Source organism: Melanerpes formicivorus, unplaced genomic scaffold, assembly GCF_026170545.1.
Source record: "Melanerpes formicivorus ecotype bairdi unplaced genomic scaffold, bMelFor1.0.p_v2 SCAF_19, whole genome shotgun sequence".
Lineage (NCBI taxonomy): Eukaryota > Metazoa > Chordata > Aves > Piciformes > Picidae > Melanerpes > Melanerpes formicivorus.
In genome coordinates this window covers 16,090,732-16,108,784 of record NW_027142371.1, presented here as the reverse complement: position 1 = coordinate 16,108,784, position 18,053 = coordinate 16,090,732, and the positions used below count along the sequence as shown (strand labels likewise).

Sequence of the window (18,053 nt, the reverse complement as noted above, 5' to 3'; positions counted from 1 at the left end):
CTGAAACCTGAATTATTCAATACCACAACTCCAGCAAGGCTTCTGCCAAGGACATGTGAGAGCACTATCAGGGAAAAGTGCAGTGTTGCCCAGCAGACACAGCACATATCAAAACTTATTCCTGAGCCCCCTGGATCCATGTGCTCATTAAAACCACACTACCGGTAAGAGCAGCAGTCTGGGAGTTGGGCAGAGGTGTTGCTGTCTTTAAAAGACTCCACAGCTCATCATGGAGCTCCAACCCCTCTCTTCCCACCCACCGCCCAGGTGCACTTGGCTGTAAGCCACTTCAAGGTCAAACTCTACCTGGACTGCAAGAAAATAGCAGAGAAGCACATCCAGAGCCTTGGCAGCATCTCCACCGCTGGCTTCATCATGCTGGGGAAAGTGACAAGGACCAGAGGGCCCAGGAGTGGGTCTGCATCGGTGAGTCCCCCCCGGCACAGGCTGTGGGAAAGTGAAGGGAGGCTTCAATTTGGAGCTGGCAGGGGCTGGCAGATGGAGAGGAGAGGCAGTTCACATCCCTGTGGCTCAGAGTGCCTCTGAGTGCTGCTGTGACGCACGTCCTGATCCCACTGATCTCGGTGCTTTAATGAGCTTTCCCCCTCCACCTCCCACCTCTCTTGGAGGTCTGTGATCAGAGGCAACAGCAGGAGCACGTCCCAGAGGTGCTTTCAGCTGGCTGCATCATGTGGGGATTGGGGAAGGACAGATCCTGAACTGAGGTACTGAAGCAGACAGGAGCATTTGGGAATTGCCTCTGCAAGGGGATGCTGAGCACATCAGCCCCCTCCAAGTGACACTGGGAAAAGCCAGTGACAGGCTTGGATGTGTCTGTCTCCAGCCTGTTTGGGACTAGCTGAGCTAGCAGCATTTATCCATCTCCTAAGTAAATTTGATCCCCAGCCTGTGACTGAGAGGGCAGGAATCTGCTGTCCTTATCCCTCCCAAATTCTCCCTGCTAGCAGCTCAGCTGGACAGAAGTAGCATAGTAATGAACGGCTTCGTGCCATCCCTGCTGCCACCACCTTTCAAGCCCAACAAAGTTCCACATCTTCCATGGCTCAGCTGTCCTGGAGAAGACAGAGTGTCTCATTACTGCTTATTGTGGAACCTCATTTAATTTAAGAGAGCTTTAACTGCTGCTTGATCCATGGGGCTCATCTATCTCTGTATGCTGCATGGCACACTCTCTGGGCCCCACAGTTTCTCATTGTTAAATGCATGGAGTGGAATGGAAAATAGATGGGAAAATGGTGTCAAGGAAAGAAAAAAGTTCTCTGCCTCATTATTTTGGTTTGGCTCTGTGCAGTGTCTGCTCCTTCTTAATCAGGGCAGGAAGATGAGGCAGTTGTGAGGGATGTGATGAGAAAGACAGATCGGGCTTTCCTGGGAGGGGATCTCATTTGTCCTGGGGAATGCTGCTGACACCTTTACTCTTATCTCTGTGCCCCTAAGGGGAGCAAAGCAAGGCTTGCTTTCACATTGTGTTGATGCTGAAGCCCAATCGCTTGAGAACCTGCCTGCTGCTGTAGGATTCTGAGTCAGTTGGAGATTTTGCTTTTGCTGGTGTGAAGCTGCTGGCTGACTTGCTCAAAGACAAGCTTGGAGACCTGAGGGCTTGCAAACTACCTGAAGACTTGGGGATACTTTTTGGGGGCATAATTATAGCTGAGACTACATGGGTCTTGTCAAATCAACACTGGGGATTATTGAACCTACCTGAAGGGGGAAGAAACCTGGGGAGGGACTTTTTACAAGGCCTCGTGATAGGGTGAGGAACAATGGTTTTAAGCTGGAAGAGGGGAGATTTAGAAAGAAAATTCTTACAGTGAGAGGGGGAGACACTGGCACAGGCTGCCCAGGGAGGCTGTGGCTGCCTCCTCCCTGGAGGTGCTCAAGGCCAGGCTGGATGAGGCCCTGAGCAACCTGGGTTGGTGGGAGGTGTCCCTGCCCATGGCAGGGTGTTGGAACTGGATGGTCCTCAAGGTCACTTCCAACCCAACCCATTCTGTGAGTCTATGATTGTTAGCACTTGACCATCATGAGGTGTGGTGAAGTACCCTGTGTGCCAATGCTACTCTCATGTCAATCTCTCTTTTCCCCACAGTTCCAGCTGCAGTCATTGCAGATCATCTGTAGCAGTGTAGGGGCAGAAGAAGACAGATGCTGTGATCTCCCTGCACTGGTAAAGCATAGGGAGGACTCTGCTAATTGATAGGAAGCTGGGGATGATGGAATTGAAGTGACACTGCAAATGATTTTGATAGACTCAAGAGGGAAGCCATGTTTCCCCCTCTGGGGAATAACAATTACATATTTCTTGGTGAAGTGAACAAAACTGTTTGTTTCAAACCCTGATGCAGTGTCTGTTCCTCCTTTCATGACCTCGTCTGTGGCAGCAGCCCTGGCAGCCCTATGGCTTTGTTGAGACCCCAGCCCTGAGTCACATCATCCTCCTGCTCTTCTGCTCAGGTTTTCTTCTTGACACAGAGAGTTGCTATGTGGGGATCATAAATACTTAGCAAGCAGAAAATTATCTCCCAGTCTGTGTTATGCAAATTTCAGTCAGGGCTGGTTTGTATTTTTTGCCTCACTTTGTTATTTGACAGAAAAATCACTCAGTTGCACACAGAAATCTCTCAGTGGAGGAAAGAAACTTTCTGCTTCTCTCCAGCTGAAAGACTGGACTTTAAAACACTGAAAGTGTTACCTGTGACCCATCCTGCCCTTGCCACTTTGGCTTGCTTTCATTTCAGAGGGATGAGGAGACCTGCCCTACCTTAGCTCCTGCCTGCTCCTGTGCTTCTGGCCACCCAGGTTTGCCAGGACCTCCAGGTCCCCCTGTAAGTTTACCTTTCCACATAGTATTTTGCAGACACTGCCGTTGCTTCATGTTGTTTGGGCATGTCAGGCATGAGGATAATGCTCATGGGGGGCTCTGAGGCTTTAGAAGCATAGAATCATTTGGAAGAGTCCCTTGAGACCATCAAGTCCAATCATCAAGCCAGCACTGCCAAGCCCACCACTAAATCCTGCCCCTCAGCACCACATCCAATCCCTGCAGGGATGGGGACTCCACCGCTGCCTTGGCCAGCCTGGCCCAGGGCTTGACAACTCCTGTGAGGAATAAATTATTCCTAATGTCCAACCTAAACCTGCCCTGGTACAACTTGAGGCTCTTTCTTCTTGTCCTGTCTCAGGAAGTTGTGATGTCCTCCTCATGCCAGGGCAAGGCTGAGAGGTGCCCTTCAGATTTCAGATGTTGATGAAATAGGGAGGTGGCAAGATGGCAACACAACAGCTGCAGCTGGGAACAGGCTGAGCAGTTCCTGGTACCGCATTAATCCTCTTAGGAGAGGAAAACATGCCACCCTCAGTGTCTGCAGATTTCATGGGTTGGAAGCTCTGAAATTCTTTGTAAATACAAAACCAACCAAACAAAAAAGTGCCCCCCAAGCACTACAAACCTTCCTCCCTGGTTTCTGGGTTAAGAAGGAGCCATACAAGTGTCTATGTAGGTGGGCAGTGGCCAGCTTCTGTCCCCTAGGCTCCTGGTTACACTATTATAAAGATGATGATGTTGATTACAGCAGCTTTGTGTCCTGCTGGCAGGGCAGCCCTGGGAGGAGAGGACCTCAAGGGGAGCAGGGGCAGCCAGGACCCAAGGTGAGTCCTGATACCCAGCACTACCTCTGGCTTCATTTGCTTCAGACCGTGTCGAATGCTGCAGGAGTGCAGACTCCTCTGTGAGTGCAGCTGGATGGGTCTACTCCTGGTCTCCTTAGGCTGAGGATTGTCTACTGCACCAAGCAGAGACCAAACAGAGCCTTCAGAACCAACACAGTGAGAAGAATGGGGTCACTTATTACTAATTAAATGCTGAGATGGGCTTTGCAAAATTGAGAGGATGAGCTCGATTGTGCTGAACTGATGTGATGTGTGTGGTCAGCAATGGTCTCTGAAAGCAGCCTTGATGGGAAATGGTCAGTCCTTGTGCTGGGCTTGTTCTGGCTGCCCAGCCTCCAAACCAGACAGACTGGGACTGCTCTGGGGCAGAGCAGTGTGAGGAGCAAAGCTGAGCAAGAATCACACAAAGCCTTCAGGAGCAGCTCTGAGGTGAGCATAGGGAACGGATGGGTCTGAATGTCCAGACCTTGGGGACTAGAGTGCAAGTCCTCACTGCTCCAGTGATCAACGCAGGGCAGAGACAGCCCAGCCCACTGGGCCTCTTCTTTGGGGGGACATCTGGGAAAGCAGCATCCTTACAAGGGAGTGGTTTTGGGGAAGGAATGAGAATGGATGCAGATCTCAGCCATGGCTTGAGGAACACTTCTCTTTGCTCTATGGCCACTGTGAATAGAAGCAATGACACCTTCCCTGGGAAGGTGAACCATACTTTGCAAAGCGCCATCTGCAGCATGCTGTCTTCTCCCATGAGAGATACACCAAATCCTTGGATTTAAGGTAGCTGAGGTTACTAGAGATGCCCTCACTGCCCTGACTTCATCTTGAATCCTGCAGGTGATTCACTCTGACCTGGGTTGTGCAGTGCAGCCCATGTGGAGAGCAGCCAGTAATTGCTTTCTCTCCTGATGGATTCCATGTCTTTGGATATAGGGTGAACCAGGCCCACCTGGACAAGTAGGGCCAGAAGGTCCCAGTGGCCAGCAAGGCTCTCCAGGTTCCCAAGGAATCACGGTTCAGGGTCCTGTGGTATGTGATCTCTTCTACTGCCTGCTTTGGTCACTTGGTCTGTGCAGCTGGAACATGCCTCAGAGTCTGCAGGCAGCCCCCCCATGATCTGTGCATTTCCATCCTCCTTACTGACAGCTGAGCAGCTGCACTGGAGAGAGGTGATGACAATGCTCTTCATGCTGCCTAGACTTTACTCTTAGTCATTCTGACACAAAGCTGCTTTTGTCCAGACTCTCCCTAATGTGTCTTAAATGAAAACAGCCCAGTGGAGTATTCAGGCATTTTCCTTTGCAATCACCACTGTTCCTTGACAAGGAGGAGAGGTGGAGGCTACCCCATGGGATGGTGGAACCCCTACACACATGCTGGGCTTGTAAAATATCCTCTAGCCCCACATTTAGCAGGAACCACGTGGGATGTGGAGCAGCAGGGAGCTCTTTCTCTTGAGGGGTGCTGCAGTGTGTCTAACTGTGGCCTTCTGTTTGAATCCAAGGGACCACCAGGAATTAAAGGAGAGAAAGGAGACACTGGGAGCCCTGGCATGCAGGTAAGGGTAGGCACTAGGCCTTCTCACTGTCTCAGAGTTCTGCCATCTTTCCCACTGAAAGCCATACAACTGTTGCTGCTGTCTGCTTGGGAACTATCATTTTGGAGAATCACTGTCTCCAGTGATGGCATCAGTGAGTCAGTTGGTGAAACAAACACAGACCTGCCTGGAAGCTAGATGATACCATGGAATTAAAGGTGGGCTTGCTCTGTTTAGTGAAGGACTGTTTCTTCTTCCACCTTTTGCTTATGTCCCCTGTAACAAGATGAATTAGGGCAATGATAATCAGATGCCAGCTTAACCCAGCAATTCTGACTTGCAGGGCATTCCTGGCGTGCAGGGAGCTCCAGGCAAGGATGGTCTTCAAGGTGCAAAGGTAAAGTATCTCCTCTCTGAGTTTTCCTGTGTGGGTGCTTAAAATTCTGCTGTGAGCAGAGACCTGAAACCTCCTAACGCACTCAGTGCCATGCAAATGGTCAAAGCCAGGGCAGCTGGGGAAAACCCTCATGGGGTCATCTCAGGTTTGGCCAAGCTGGACCAGGTGCTGGCACGGACCAGGTGCCACCATCCTTGCTTGCTTGGCAGATGCATTTTTTACCCATTCCTAGCAAGTCTGGGTTAAAAAAGGCTCAGGGAAAAAACGCCTGGCTGCTTCCTAGGTCTCTTTGAATCTCCTCTTTGATAACTGCCTGGATTTGGCTTTGCAGGGGGTGCGAGGGCTAGAAGGAACAGCTGGGCCTCCAGGACCTCCTGGACCAAGGGTGAGTACTTGCTTTGAGTGAGCCATATTGAGACCTCTTCCCCAGCAGGGGCTTGTGGTTTCTGCTGACCAGCTGTCACCCAGAGGTGTCAGACCAGAAGCTCTTCTTGGGGTGCCACGGGGAATGCCTGGCACACTGAATAGTTGTCCAATTTCCCTGCCATTGGCAGTGTAAGAAGGAAAACCTTGGTTTCCTCTAGCAAGTTCTGAGGAAGCTTTGACTTTGCAAAGAGATTCTGGTTTTGCTCTGGGACCCTCAGCACAAGAAGATGAACCTGTTGGTCCAGAAAAAAACATCTAGATAGGTCTGTTTGCACTCTGCTGTACCCAGGATAGCAGAACCTGTTGATTTACATCCATCTCTGCTGATCTGAAGGCACCACAGCCCTTCCGAGCTCTGTAAAACAGTTACACTTCATTTTACAGGGGAAACTGACCCAAATTTGGGTTTAGATGATGAGTGGTGGAGCTGGTAGTTACTGATTTTCTCTGCTGAATTCTGAGGAACTAAGATGGAGACACAATAGTTGTGCTGAAGTTAGACATTAATGGGAGCTAAGATTCAAGTCCGCTCATAACTTGGGCTTGCTTATCCTGGGAAGATGTGGAATCAAAAGGCTTGAGCCTCAGCTTTCTAACTAAGGGGAAAGCTCTGAAGCCTTTAGGGCAGGCTCTGAAAGCTGCTCTGGTGCTGCCTTGAAGCCTTATTTAATTTTCACTGATCAGAAGAGCTGCTCATTGCTATTGAGCTGGGAAATTACAAAAGAAAGTATTTCTGCTGGTTGTTTTTGGCTTCTTTTTATCTTCCCTTTGTGGGTCCAAAGGGCACAGAAAATTCACAACGAGGAGGTGGCCAGAGAAGACACTTTCCACTTTCTGTGCTGCTGTGACTGTTGTAAAGTCTTAGAGATAAACACAGGTCTTGGAGGGAAAACAAAACATCAGCATGGGATTAGGAGGCTGAAGGAAAGGATTCTGCTCTGGGCTATGCTGAAATCTGAATCTGTAATGAAGGATCTAAATCCTGTAGGGTAAAAAAAAACACACTGCAACTTGCTGGCAAAGCTCAGCTTTGCTGGCTTGATCATAATTCAGACAGCAATAGGAAATTATGTGGACATGACTCATGCATGCTATACTCTTAATGCTGGACAAGGTACTGACATAAACCTGAAGGCTACAGTAACCTTGCTTGAGTCCTCGAAACTCAGACTGCTGGTGCCCCTGGAGCTGTAGGGAGATGTCAGCCTTGAAGAGACAAAGAAGAAAGTTATGAAGTAACTGGACTTTATCTGTGTCTTCTAATTAATGTCTGTAGGGTTTCCAAGGAGTGGCAGGCTCTCGAGGCAGCAGTGGAGAGAAGGGGCCTCCAGGTGATGTTGGGCCAACAGTAAGTTTCTGCTTTTGAGTCTCAAAGAAGGCCAAGACATGAAAGAACTGAGTGGAAACAAACTGTTCCTTCCCTCAGAGAGCTTTAATTCAAGCTCGTCCTTCTTAGGGAGCTGTCTGGATATGCAAAGCCTGTGCTACTGAACTGTGGAGAAACCATTTAACCAACCCCAGCTCCCTTGCTCTCTGTGGAGTCACTAGCTCCACAAAATCCAACATCCAAAAAAATGTCCGGGGTAAGATACTAAATAAAGCCAAGAGAGTCAGTCCTGAGCTGGAGTAACCAGCGCTGGGCTTGTAGGGGCAGCCTGGGGGGTAGGTGTTGAAGTTATTTCTTCTCAGATGTTAAAACCTACCTGCTAAGTTGGGAAATCTGTTCTAAGATTGCCTCTGAGGAATTTCTGCATCCCTGTTGATAGTGCTCTGTGTCACTGCTCCAACCACTGCTTTATGGTTACTTTTATTCTTTCTTTCCCATCCTCACAGGGGCTCCCTGGTCCAAAAGGAGAACGAGGAGAAAAAGTGAGTTTTTGTGGTGCTAGGCAGTGCTGTCTCTGTGTCCTACACCCAAAAGAGGGGATGCGGTGCCCTGCTTTGCGTGATATTCTCACAAGCATCACTCAAACCTTCCTAGCGTTACAGAAGTTCATGTACCTACAGTTTGTAGCCTTTCCATGCACCTGCACTGGTGGGGTATAAATGCTCCTGCAGCAGCCGAGAGGAGTCCTTCACATCCATTGTAGTAACGAGGAAGAAATTCCAAATGAAAATCTATTCTTTGCTGGGATGGAAAAACCAAACCCACACAACTTCACTGAGTTGCTCTGGTTTGATGTCTTGCAAGGAGGGGACTCGCTTGTGACAATCCTCTGGCATGCACCGGCACAGAGGCTTTGAGGTCAGGAGATCCATGCTGCCTTTGAAGGTGACTTTCCTGCAAGAAGAAGTTCTTCTCATCCTGAATTTTGACCAAAAAGAAATTCTATGTTTTTCCAGCAGTCTGAGTCTCCTCACCAAATTGATTTATGTGAATTAGGATTCAGGCAGGGCTGAGATTCTGTTGTCTCCAGTTAATGCTTAAGAATTACCATTGTTAACAACATTCTCCTTCCATTCCCATCACCTTCTCCTACTCTAGGCCTTTTATTTTATTCTCCCAATGGGTTAGAAGGGATCTGGCTGATGATCCACCCAGGGATGCCTATGGAACCATCATTTTTGGAAGTGCACAGCATGTTAGTCAGGGATTTCCACAGGGCCAGTGTTGATTTTTAAGCAGCTTTGTTGCCTTTTCTTCTCACTTGACTGCAACTTTCCTAAGGCCTCCTCACATGTGAGTTATTCAGAATACAGCAATAATCAATATTCATTAAAGATTTGGGCAAAGATAGGATATTGTGATATCTGATCACATGAAATGTTTTCCATATCACAGAGCATTGAGCTACAGCCTTAACATCTTTTCTGATAAAACTGGAGAGGGAATCTTGCTCTCCCCTCGTTAGCAGCCTCGGTAATTACTGAGATTGGGTCTGAGCTTTTTGATGTGCAGGAGAAAAGCAATTATTGATGTTTCCCAATTTCGATTTTATGGCTTCAGAGCTTGGTGATAAATAAAGCTGCACTTCACAGTAATTAATATCTCTGAAGCCCAAGCTGACAAAAAGAATGGGCAGAAAGTTTGTGAGTGTTGTGGTATTGATCCTTTTGAAAAGATATTAATACTGCCTTGCTTTTTAATTAAAAATAATCTCTCATTTCAGGGGGAGCCACAGTCCTTGGCCACCATTTACCAGGTCGTTAGCCAGGCTTGTGAGAGGATGATTCAAAGTGAGTATAAGCAGCCCGGCTCCCGGTGCTCGCACCTCTCCATCACTGGTGACAGCTTGAAGCTGTAGTGACCCAAGGAGCTCCTCCGAGAGCAAATGTCCCATTGCAGGTTCCAGCGCTGCATTCATTTTACTGAGTGGCATTAGCACAGTAAAACATGTGTCTGGAAAACCCTTTGGCACTGTGCAGAGGCTCCTTTATTTCTGAAATGGGAAAGCTTGAAAGCAGTTGGAAAGAAATTATTCTTTTGGTGATTGGTGCTGACTCCTCTTGAGACAAAGCTTGTCTGGAAAAGCTCCTGTGTGCTGTGATGCACAACGAGAAGCATCAGTTTGCCTGAGGTCAGGCAGCAAAATCATGATTCAGCTGCCCATCTTCTGGCTTTCTCACTTTGGACTGACAGCTGCTTAGCACTACCTGATCATTTTAAGTACCTTTTTAGAGAACATCCTTTGGTTGTGTCCTTTTTCCTGACTCTCTCAGCCAAGCAAACATTCATTTGCTGTCTTGCCTTCTCAGCTCATGTGTTGAAATTTGACTCATTCCTTCATGAACACACAAGGAAGCCAGTTCCTCTTTGGGAAGAAAGATTAAAACCAGGACAACCAGGACCACCAGGCCCTCCAGGTCCCCCTGGGAGCAACGGAGAAAGAGGAGAAAGTGGCATCCCTGGACAGCCAGGCAAAGATGGGTATCCTGGAGAAAGAGGTATGGGCAAAAGAGTTTGTGAAGTTTTGTTGTTTGGGATTTTTTTGGTTGTTGGCTGTTATTTGGGTTTGGTTGTTTTGTTTTGGTTTGGTTTGAGCTATATCTTTGCTATTTTAATTAAATGCTTTTGTGCCTTAGGCAGTACTGCAAAGAGAATCCATGACATTATCTCATCTCATCGCTTTCCCACTTCTAGGAAGAGAAACCTAAGTTAGCTCAAACAGTAGGGAAAAGACAGACACAGCTCACTGCTTGTGCAGGCTCTGTTTTAAGAGCAAGGCCAATTTTCCACCATGTGTAGATTTTGGGGGGTGAATAATTTAATTTTAGGGGGCAGGAGGCTTTTCCTGTAGAAAATGAAAAGAAACAGCACTTGGATGAAGATAGTGGTAGAACAGATCACCTCTGAGAAGAAATGATGAGTCTTGGGAAACACTGAAGGAAGGCTTGAGGCAGCTGAAGTAGTTCTGAAAAAGGAAGGAAGTTTCTGGAGCAGTAGTTCCCCCAACAATAGTAAACAAAATGAATGAATCTCATCTCAGAAAGTGACATCAGTTACTGTTCATGAGCTGAGTGAGTGCAGGATGGGAATAGGAATTGCCTGGCTTTGCAGACAGTGTTTGTCAGTGGCTCAAGTAATTATATGTCAAAATAAAGTGACAAACATTGGTTTCATCGGAGTCCCAGCACCTCCCAGTAACTAGAGACCTCCTGTTTAACTCCTCACTCTGACACTCTTCAGCCTTAGATGGCATCTGCAGAGCTTTCAGAGTGTCACTGAAAAGGATGTACCAACCTGCAGATGATTCCAGCCTGCTGAGCAAGGAGATGGGAGAAGACAGCTCTCACAGAGAAACAACCTGAAGGGCACAGCTGATCGAAATATCAATATCTTTGAGATGTGAACAATGGCATTTTGTCAAAATGCTTCTCTTTCCCTGAGCTGTGCTGCTGTCACAGCAGTTTCATGTGCAGACAGCCATCCCAGCTGGCCAGTGCTTGGCTGAGGAGACACTTCAGCTGTGTGATGGGTCTGATCCATGTGAAGAGCAGGGCACTGGACCTCACACTCAGGCCAGGGCACAAACATTCAGACCAGTTCTCTGAATTTCTATCTGGAAAAATCTCTATTTTCATCCATTCAGGCTGCAAATCAGTGCCAGCCTGAGCTCTGCTGGTCATGGACAAATGGCTGCTCTGGAAAAAAGGGGTGGGTGACCAGATAGAAGTCAATAAGAAGGGGTTTTCTCTATGATAGCAAGGGTTGTCGCGCTCCTCCAGCAACTAAGAGCCTGGTGGGGAGGCTGAAGGAGCATGAATTCAGGGTGAAATGTAAAATGCAGTGAAGTGAGACTTAGCTCTTCTCTTGGATCAGGTGCTCCAGGGCCCAAAGGAGAAAAAGGGATGGCTGGAGCCAATGAGGAAGGTATCCGAGGACCCAGAGGCAGAACAGGTAGAGTGACTACAACCCTTTTGTAATGAGCCAGTGGGGCCATCTGGAGCTCCACATTCAAAGAATCACAGAAACGTTAAGGTGGAAAAGACCTCCTGGTGGATGGTTTGACTCGATGATCTTAGAGGGGTTTTCCAACCTTAATGATTATTCCTCTCTGATTTCTTCTTCAGGCCCACCAGGAGAAGTTGTGCTGGGGAAACCAGGTCCAAAGGGTACCCCTGGGAATGCTGGTCCTCAAGGCTTTCCTGGTGTCAGAGGGCAGCCTGGGCAGTCTGGATATCCAGGGGGTTGTGATATCTCCGGGTGCTATGGGGCAGGTAGAAGAGGTAAGTTCTGACTACCTCAATACTAAAGTTACTATTTTATAGCTCTTCTCTGTGGTTACTCCCCTTATGCTAGGCAGAGACTTTTGCTCATGCTTCAGGCACTGCCAGCCCTGCAGAAGCCTCCTTTGCCAAGCACTCAGGATGATTCACATGGACAAAAGCCAGATCGATTGGCTGCTCCTCAGCCATCCTTCATGGATGCACACACAGAATTGCAGCAGTAGTTGAGCAGGAGTGATCATGGAAATACCTTCAGTTCTTAATGTCCTCAGCAATGTCTCCATGGTGGATAGAGAGGAGCAGTTCCTACACACACATCTCATAGAGGCTCAATTGTGCAAAATCTGGGCAAGGAAGATCAGTGGCACTGAACAGAGGATTAACAAGGGGAAAGATCTGAGACTGTGCTGTTCTGTACAGTGCTTTACAGAGATTTCTTTACAGAAATTCTTTAGAGCAAGAGTGGGGAGACACTGGCACAGGGTGCCCAGGGAGGTTGTGAATGCCTCTTCCCTGAAGGTGTGCAAAGGACGGCTGGATGAGGCCTTGAACAGCCTGGGCTGGTGGGAGTTGTCCCTGCCCTTGGCAGGGGAGTTGGAACTAGGTGATCTCTAAGGTCCCTTCCTACCCAAACTATTCTATGATTCCTTCTCAGTACATATCACTGATTTATTCCTTTGCTCAGTGGCCTCATCTCCTCTCCATACACAGATTTCATCCCCTGATGGCTGGTGTGCAGCAGCTGAAGATGTTTCTTTGCCCTGAAAAACTCTGGGAGAAAGCTCCACTGACTCCAGGAGGAGCAGCAACCTAAACACTAACTGTCTGTTTTAATGACCCATCCTTTCTGTATGGACAAGTCAACCAAACACCTAATACCACCAAAGCAGCCTGTATTCAGATGAGTCATTCATCTGCCCTGCAGCATCAGAGAACCACAGTGTTCAAAGTCACATTGTGTGTCCCATCCCCATGAGAGAGCCAGAGGTGCAGGCTGACAGCCTTGGAAGGAGAAGGAGTCATGTATTGAGCTCTCAGAAATTACAGATCACGTTTGCCCATTTGGCTGCTTGTTGTTCTTGGTCCCCAGCACAGAGACAAACAGCAACCTCATGCTCAAAGATGCAAATCCTCTGGAGCAAAGCTTCATCCTCTGTTGACAAGGTGATGAAGTCTAGCACCATTCTGACCACCCCTGTTGTTGACAGAATGCTGATGGCTTCCCCGCAGGGTTGTGATGTACATAAGCACCTCAGTGAGTGTGACAACCCTCCCACGATGGGACACACCTCACCATTTAGCCTCCTGCTTTGGGGCTTGGCAGCTGTCAAGCAAAGCCTTACATCAGAGAGAGCACAGCCATGGACTGAGAGGAGCTGGGGATTAACCTAATCATCTTCCATCTCTCCCTCCTGCAGCCTGAGTAGGTGCTTTGCATTTTATCAGGGAGAATATTGAATAGCTCTGGGTCTGACTTTTGTCTGTGTGACACGGAGGTAATTGTCATGTCACACCTCTTCCCTTGCTTGAGCCTGTGTCTAATATGTATCACAACAAACCCTACAGATACAGATCAAAATCCTCCTCTGCAATCCTTGCTTTGGGCTCTGCTTGGATACACCACTCCTGAACTGCTTCAGAAACAATTGTGACTGGGCTGTGATTTCAACCTGGAACAACAAAACATCTCTTTTTTAATTCTTCTTTTCCCATTTTTTCCTCTTTTATTTCCCCTCTCCCTCTCCTTCTCCCTCTCCTCTCTCCCTTCTTCTTCCACCTTTCCTCTCCTTTTCTAAAAAGCAAAATGAAGCAAATAATCATCAGCAGAGATTTTTTCAAAGAGGTTATGAGGCAAAAAGAAAAGAAAGAGCATCAGACCTTTTCCTGTGTGCTTAGGCAGGATGAGCACTCCCTGCAGCTCCTGGCAGACTGGTGGCTGGTGCTCAGAGGGTGATAGCCAACCTTTGAAAACTCAGCAGCAAAGAGATCCACATTTAATAAGTAGACTGTCAGCTAAACAGCAGAGTTTGACCTTAAGAAAATCAGGTTGCTTGCAGAAGGAATCCAAACATTATTTCTCCTTGTCATCATGGGAAAGTCCTACAGAATTAGGAAACTGCCAGAATCCCAGAAGGGACCTCTGGAGCACCTCTAGTCCAAGTCCTCTGCTAGGGCATGTTTGATTTGTCAGACTTGTCTGGGAGCCACCCTACAACACGGGTCACATCAACATACAGTTGCTGTATCCTGTAAGTATTTAATGTAGTCCTTGGCTTAATGGATGATCATTGTCTAGGAACACCCAAGAAATAATGGTTTCAGTCTGACACAATTTCCCTGTGGATTAGGTAGGAAAATGCATAGAAATATGCTGGTAGCAGGAACATTTCTGTTCACTTTGGAGCTTTCCAGAGCTGCTTTGACATATAAAATTGGTATTTTTCTAGCTTAGATGAAGTGTTGCCACAAAGCTCCAGCCAGAAGGAAAAGGAGAGGTAGAGGAGCTGAAGGACACAGAGCACTGGGAGGGTGGTGTTTGGAAAAGATGCATTGGTGGGACAGACACATAGGTGTTGTGGGGTTGTAGGTGTCTCTGTGCATACAACTGAAAGAGCTTTGGGTCTCTGTTTTCCCTATTCTCTGAAAAATGAAGATGTTCTGAAGACAAACCTACCAAACTTGGTGAAGTTGTGTTCAGAATGATTCTGCATTTAGCACTGGATATCAACCCCAGCCTGGTAGGGACAGAGCAGTGGGCAGGAAAAGCAAGGAGGTAAGAGTGGTCCCCTGCCCACAGAAAACAGTGTGTCCTGAAACCAGCCAACACAGCCTGAGAAGGTGAGAAGCTCAGTGGGGACCATCTGCATTTCACAGTAATTCTGCTTCCTCTGATTCACACCAGTGCAGCCAGTTCTGAACTTGCTGTTCTGCCTGTTCCAATCTAGATTCTGCAGCTGGCTTCAGACAGAGCTGATTGAGTTTCCTGTATCAAATCTTTTTTGGAAGTTACTGACATCTCCTCACTGCCTGCCTTTGGGATTTGGTTTGTTTGGTAGCATTTCAAGTGATGTTTGCTTTGTCTGATGGTTTCAGATACAAGTGAAGGGTCAGGCTTTAACAAAACTGGGTCCCTGAAGGGCAATTGATTAGGAGACAGACAACCTACACAAACAACTTCTACATTTATATCACTAAGCTTCATGCCATGAGTGCTTTTATTTACTTGAAATCACGAGTATTTAGTCCACCTGCTGTCACAGAGCATATGTGCAAGGGCTTTGTGACCCAGCTCCTGGAAGCCAAGGATCATTTCTGCTGAGAGATTTTAGCCACTGAGAGTGTCCCAATGCAGCAACGAATGTTGCTTGCTATTAAACAGCAAAAAGAGAAGATTTCAACAGTTGGATGTGGAGGGAGCTTGGGAGACCCTGCCCAGCACAAATTGTTAGTGAGGATCCAAGAGCTGGAGCATATCTGCTCTGAGGACAGGCTGAGGGAGCTGAGGGTGTTCAGCCTGGAGAAGACTCTGGGAGGAACCTTAGAGCTGCCTTCCAGTACATGAAGGGATCCTCCAGGAAGGCTGCAGAGGGACTTTTTGCAAAGGTGTCTAGAGACAGGACAGGGGGGAATGGTTTGAAGCTGAGGCAGAGCAGGGTTAGCATGGATCTGAGGAAGAAGTTCCTCAGTAGGAGGGTGCTGAGACCCTGGAATAGGCTGTCCAGGAAGGCTGTGGCTGCCTCCTGCCTGGGGCTATTCAAGGCCAGACAGATAAAATATCTTGTGTGCCCTATGGCTGGAAAGAAGACCAGAACAAAGGGAGCACTGGGAACCAGGAGAAAAAGGATGTAGGGAAAACCAGGAAAACAGTGGTAGATGAGGTTATTACTCTCAGGGTTTTATGCCTTTGGATGAGGGGGTAGAGTCAGTCATCAGCAAGTTTGCAGATGACACCAAGTTAGGAGCAGATGTTAGTCAGTTAGAGGGCAGAAAGGCTCTGCAGAGGGACCTCGACAGACTGGACAGATGGGCAGAATCCAATGGGATGGCATTCAACAAGTCCAAGTGCCGAGTGCTGCGCTTTGGCCACGGCAATCCCATGCAGAGCTACAGGCTGGGGTCAGAGTGGCTGAGAGCTCCCAAAGAGAGAGAGACCTGGGGGTACTGATTGACAGCTGCCTGAATATGAGCCAGCAGTGTGCCCAGGTGGCCAAGAAGGCCAATGGCATCCTGGCCTGCATTAAGGCCCCCAGCCTCCCCCCTGCCCCTCTCTGGCTGCCCCCAGAGATGGTCTAGTCATGGGGTCTGTGTTGATAGATTGGACTTGATGATCCTCGAGGTCTCTTCCAACCTTAGTTATATTTTGATACTGTGGTGGTCTTCTATTGCTGGAGTTGTACTGGTGGGGAAACACGAAATATCATGGTGAGGACACAATCTCTCCTTGACAAGTAAACCGGATCAGCATCTGTGTCTGCTTTTTGTGATGTCTTTGGGGTGTCCCAGCTTACTTGTGCACTCCCAGATGCAGCTGATTTGCTGTGAGCCTCTCCCAAAGCAGTTTTAGAGTGCCTGCTGTATCCCAGTCTTGCTTCCTCACCCCTATTCTGTTGTCAGCTTGCTTAGCCAAGTCCTAGGAATGAGTTCTGAGCTGAGAACACTGCAAATGTTAGCAGCCTGGCTGCATGCACTCTCCTGGAGTCTTTCATATGCTAAAACCTTCTCTCTTTGTGTTTCATGGGTTTGGAATTGCAGAATTATTCATTATTCTACAGTTATATTCTAGTTCTTGTCCCAGTTTTATTCCAGTTTCTGTTCATTGAATCCTCCTTAACAACCTCCAGGGTGGAATAACCTGGCTAAGACAGAGAAGCAGGCCTTGACTACTCCTTTCTCCCTTAGATTTTACAAGGAGGCACATCGGAAGCAGAGAGTAAGACTTTAGTCAGACTTCAAACTGGAGAACTCCCAATGCCATGGGAGAAGAAAGGGAGTTGCTGCTGTGTGGAAGATGTTCTGATGCTAGCACAACAAGGCTGCCCCTGACCTGCATCCCCCAAGTTTCTCCCCACACACCAGTAACACCTATGCAACTGGTTTCAGCTGTCACTCCTCATCTTGTCCTGGCACACCCTCTGATCCTGCAGTCCTGGTGACCCCTCGAGGACACAACCAGGTGCTTAGCACTCCTAATCATGCCTATGTTTTGGATGTGCTAATGGAGCAGGTGCACAGCGCTCTTTCCTTCTCCTCCTGCACGGCAGGGTGGCTCTGCCAGGGGCTGTACCATGTCCTTGCAAGGTGGTCTTGCTCGGTTCTTGTCATGATGCCACATTCTCCTTGAGATGCTGCAGGTCACACTGTGCACTGGCAACATCTTTTTGCAGAAAAGGTGAAGGTTTGAGATGGTCCCTTTGGTGTGAACATAGCACAGCCTGTGCATGCCCCTAATGAATTTCCCAATATGCCATCATCAGTATTTGGCTCTTAAATGTGTCCTTAGACCTTGATCAGTTCTGCTGCCCCCAAACAATTCCAGTTTCTAGAGAACTCTCACTGTACAGTTGGGGAAAAAAAACACCTGGGAAATGCAGGTGGGTTTAGTGCCCAAAGTGTGCATGCACAATCTGCTCCAGTGCTCCTGGGGCTGGGAGAGGGAGGAGGAAGCTGCAGTGGGAGCTCTGAACAGCAAGCATGGGCATTGCTGTGATCTGGCAATATGATGCTCCTGACCCAGCAATGCCCAGGGTCAAAAATATTTCCACCTTCATGATTATTTTATCAGTGGACTGGGAATGTGAAAAGGCACTGGAGAGGGTTCAGGCCACCTCTGTGACCCCAGCCTGTCCTCAGCACAGACCATAACCCAGCCCTGCCAATCCCCTCTGCGACGAGCAGCCTGGGCTGCAGACTGCAGCTGTGTTGTACATCTATGCACTAGACCTTGAAGATGTTTGGCATTGTTTTCCTTTCCTTGCCATAAGCAAACTCACTGCATGTGAAAAGGGATAAATTAGCATCTCTGAAGACAGAGTATCTCTATTCTGAAAACAAGCAAAGAGGAGCAGCAGCTTGGGTTCCCTCATCCTCCCTCCCTGTGTTGTGCCAGCACTGCTCTTTATGGAACCGGAGAGTAACCACCCCCTGCACCAGTACAGGTGACCTGGTGGAAAGCAGCTCTAGGGAGGACCCAGGACTGCTGGTAGGGAACAAGTCCACTGTGAGCCAGGAACATGCTCTTGTGGCCAAAAAGGTCGATGGGGGTGCATGAAGAATTGTGTGACCAGCAGATTGAGGGAAGCTCTCCTCCTCTGATCTGCCTTTCTGCAGCTGGAGCATTGC

The 18,053-nt window shown here is 48.2% G+C and overlaps 1 protein-coding gene across 1 annotated transcript in view; it reads left to right on the top strand.

The window, feature by feature from the left end:
- The window catches only part of COL20A1 (collagen type XX alpha 1 chain), a 50,911-nt gene extending 38,100 nt beyond the window's left edge, over positions 1–12,811 (top strand). Inside the window, exons 26-40 of the mRNA XM_068150370.1 lie at positions 268–426; positions 2,111–2,188; positions 2,760–2,846; positions 3,616–3,669; positions 4,621–4,716; positions 5,192–5,245; positions 5,568–5,621; positions 5,953–6,006; positions 7,324–7,395; positions 7,881–7,916; positions 9,158–9,224; positions 9,744–9,932; positions 11,308–11,385; positions 11,559–11,714; positions 12,426–12,811. Of these exons, the coding sequence (XP_068006471.1) occupies positions 268–426; positions 2,111–2,188; positions 2,760–2,846; positions 3,616–3,669; positions 4,621–4,716; positions 5,192–5,245; positions 5,568–5,621; positions 5,953–6,006; positions 7,324–7,395; positions 7,881–7,916; positions 9,158–9,224; positions 9,744–9,932; positions 11,308–11,385; positions 11,559–11,714; positions 12,426–12,439 (1,248 nt within the window). The 3' untranslated portion in view covers positions 12,440–12,811. The remainder of the gene's footprint in view (positions 1–267; positions 427–2,110; positions 2,189–2,759; positions 2,847–3,615; positions 3,670–4,620; positions 4,717–5,191; positions 5,246–5,567; positions 5,622–5,952; positions 6,007–7,323; positions 7,396–7,880; positions 7,917–9,157; positions 9,225–9,743; positions 9,933–11,307; positions 11,386–11,558; positions 11,715–12,425) is intronic.
- The last annotated feature ends 5,242 nt before the right edge of the window (positions 12,812–18,053 follow it).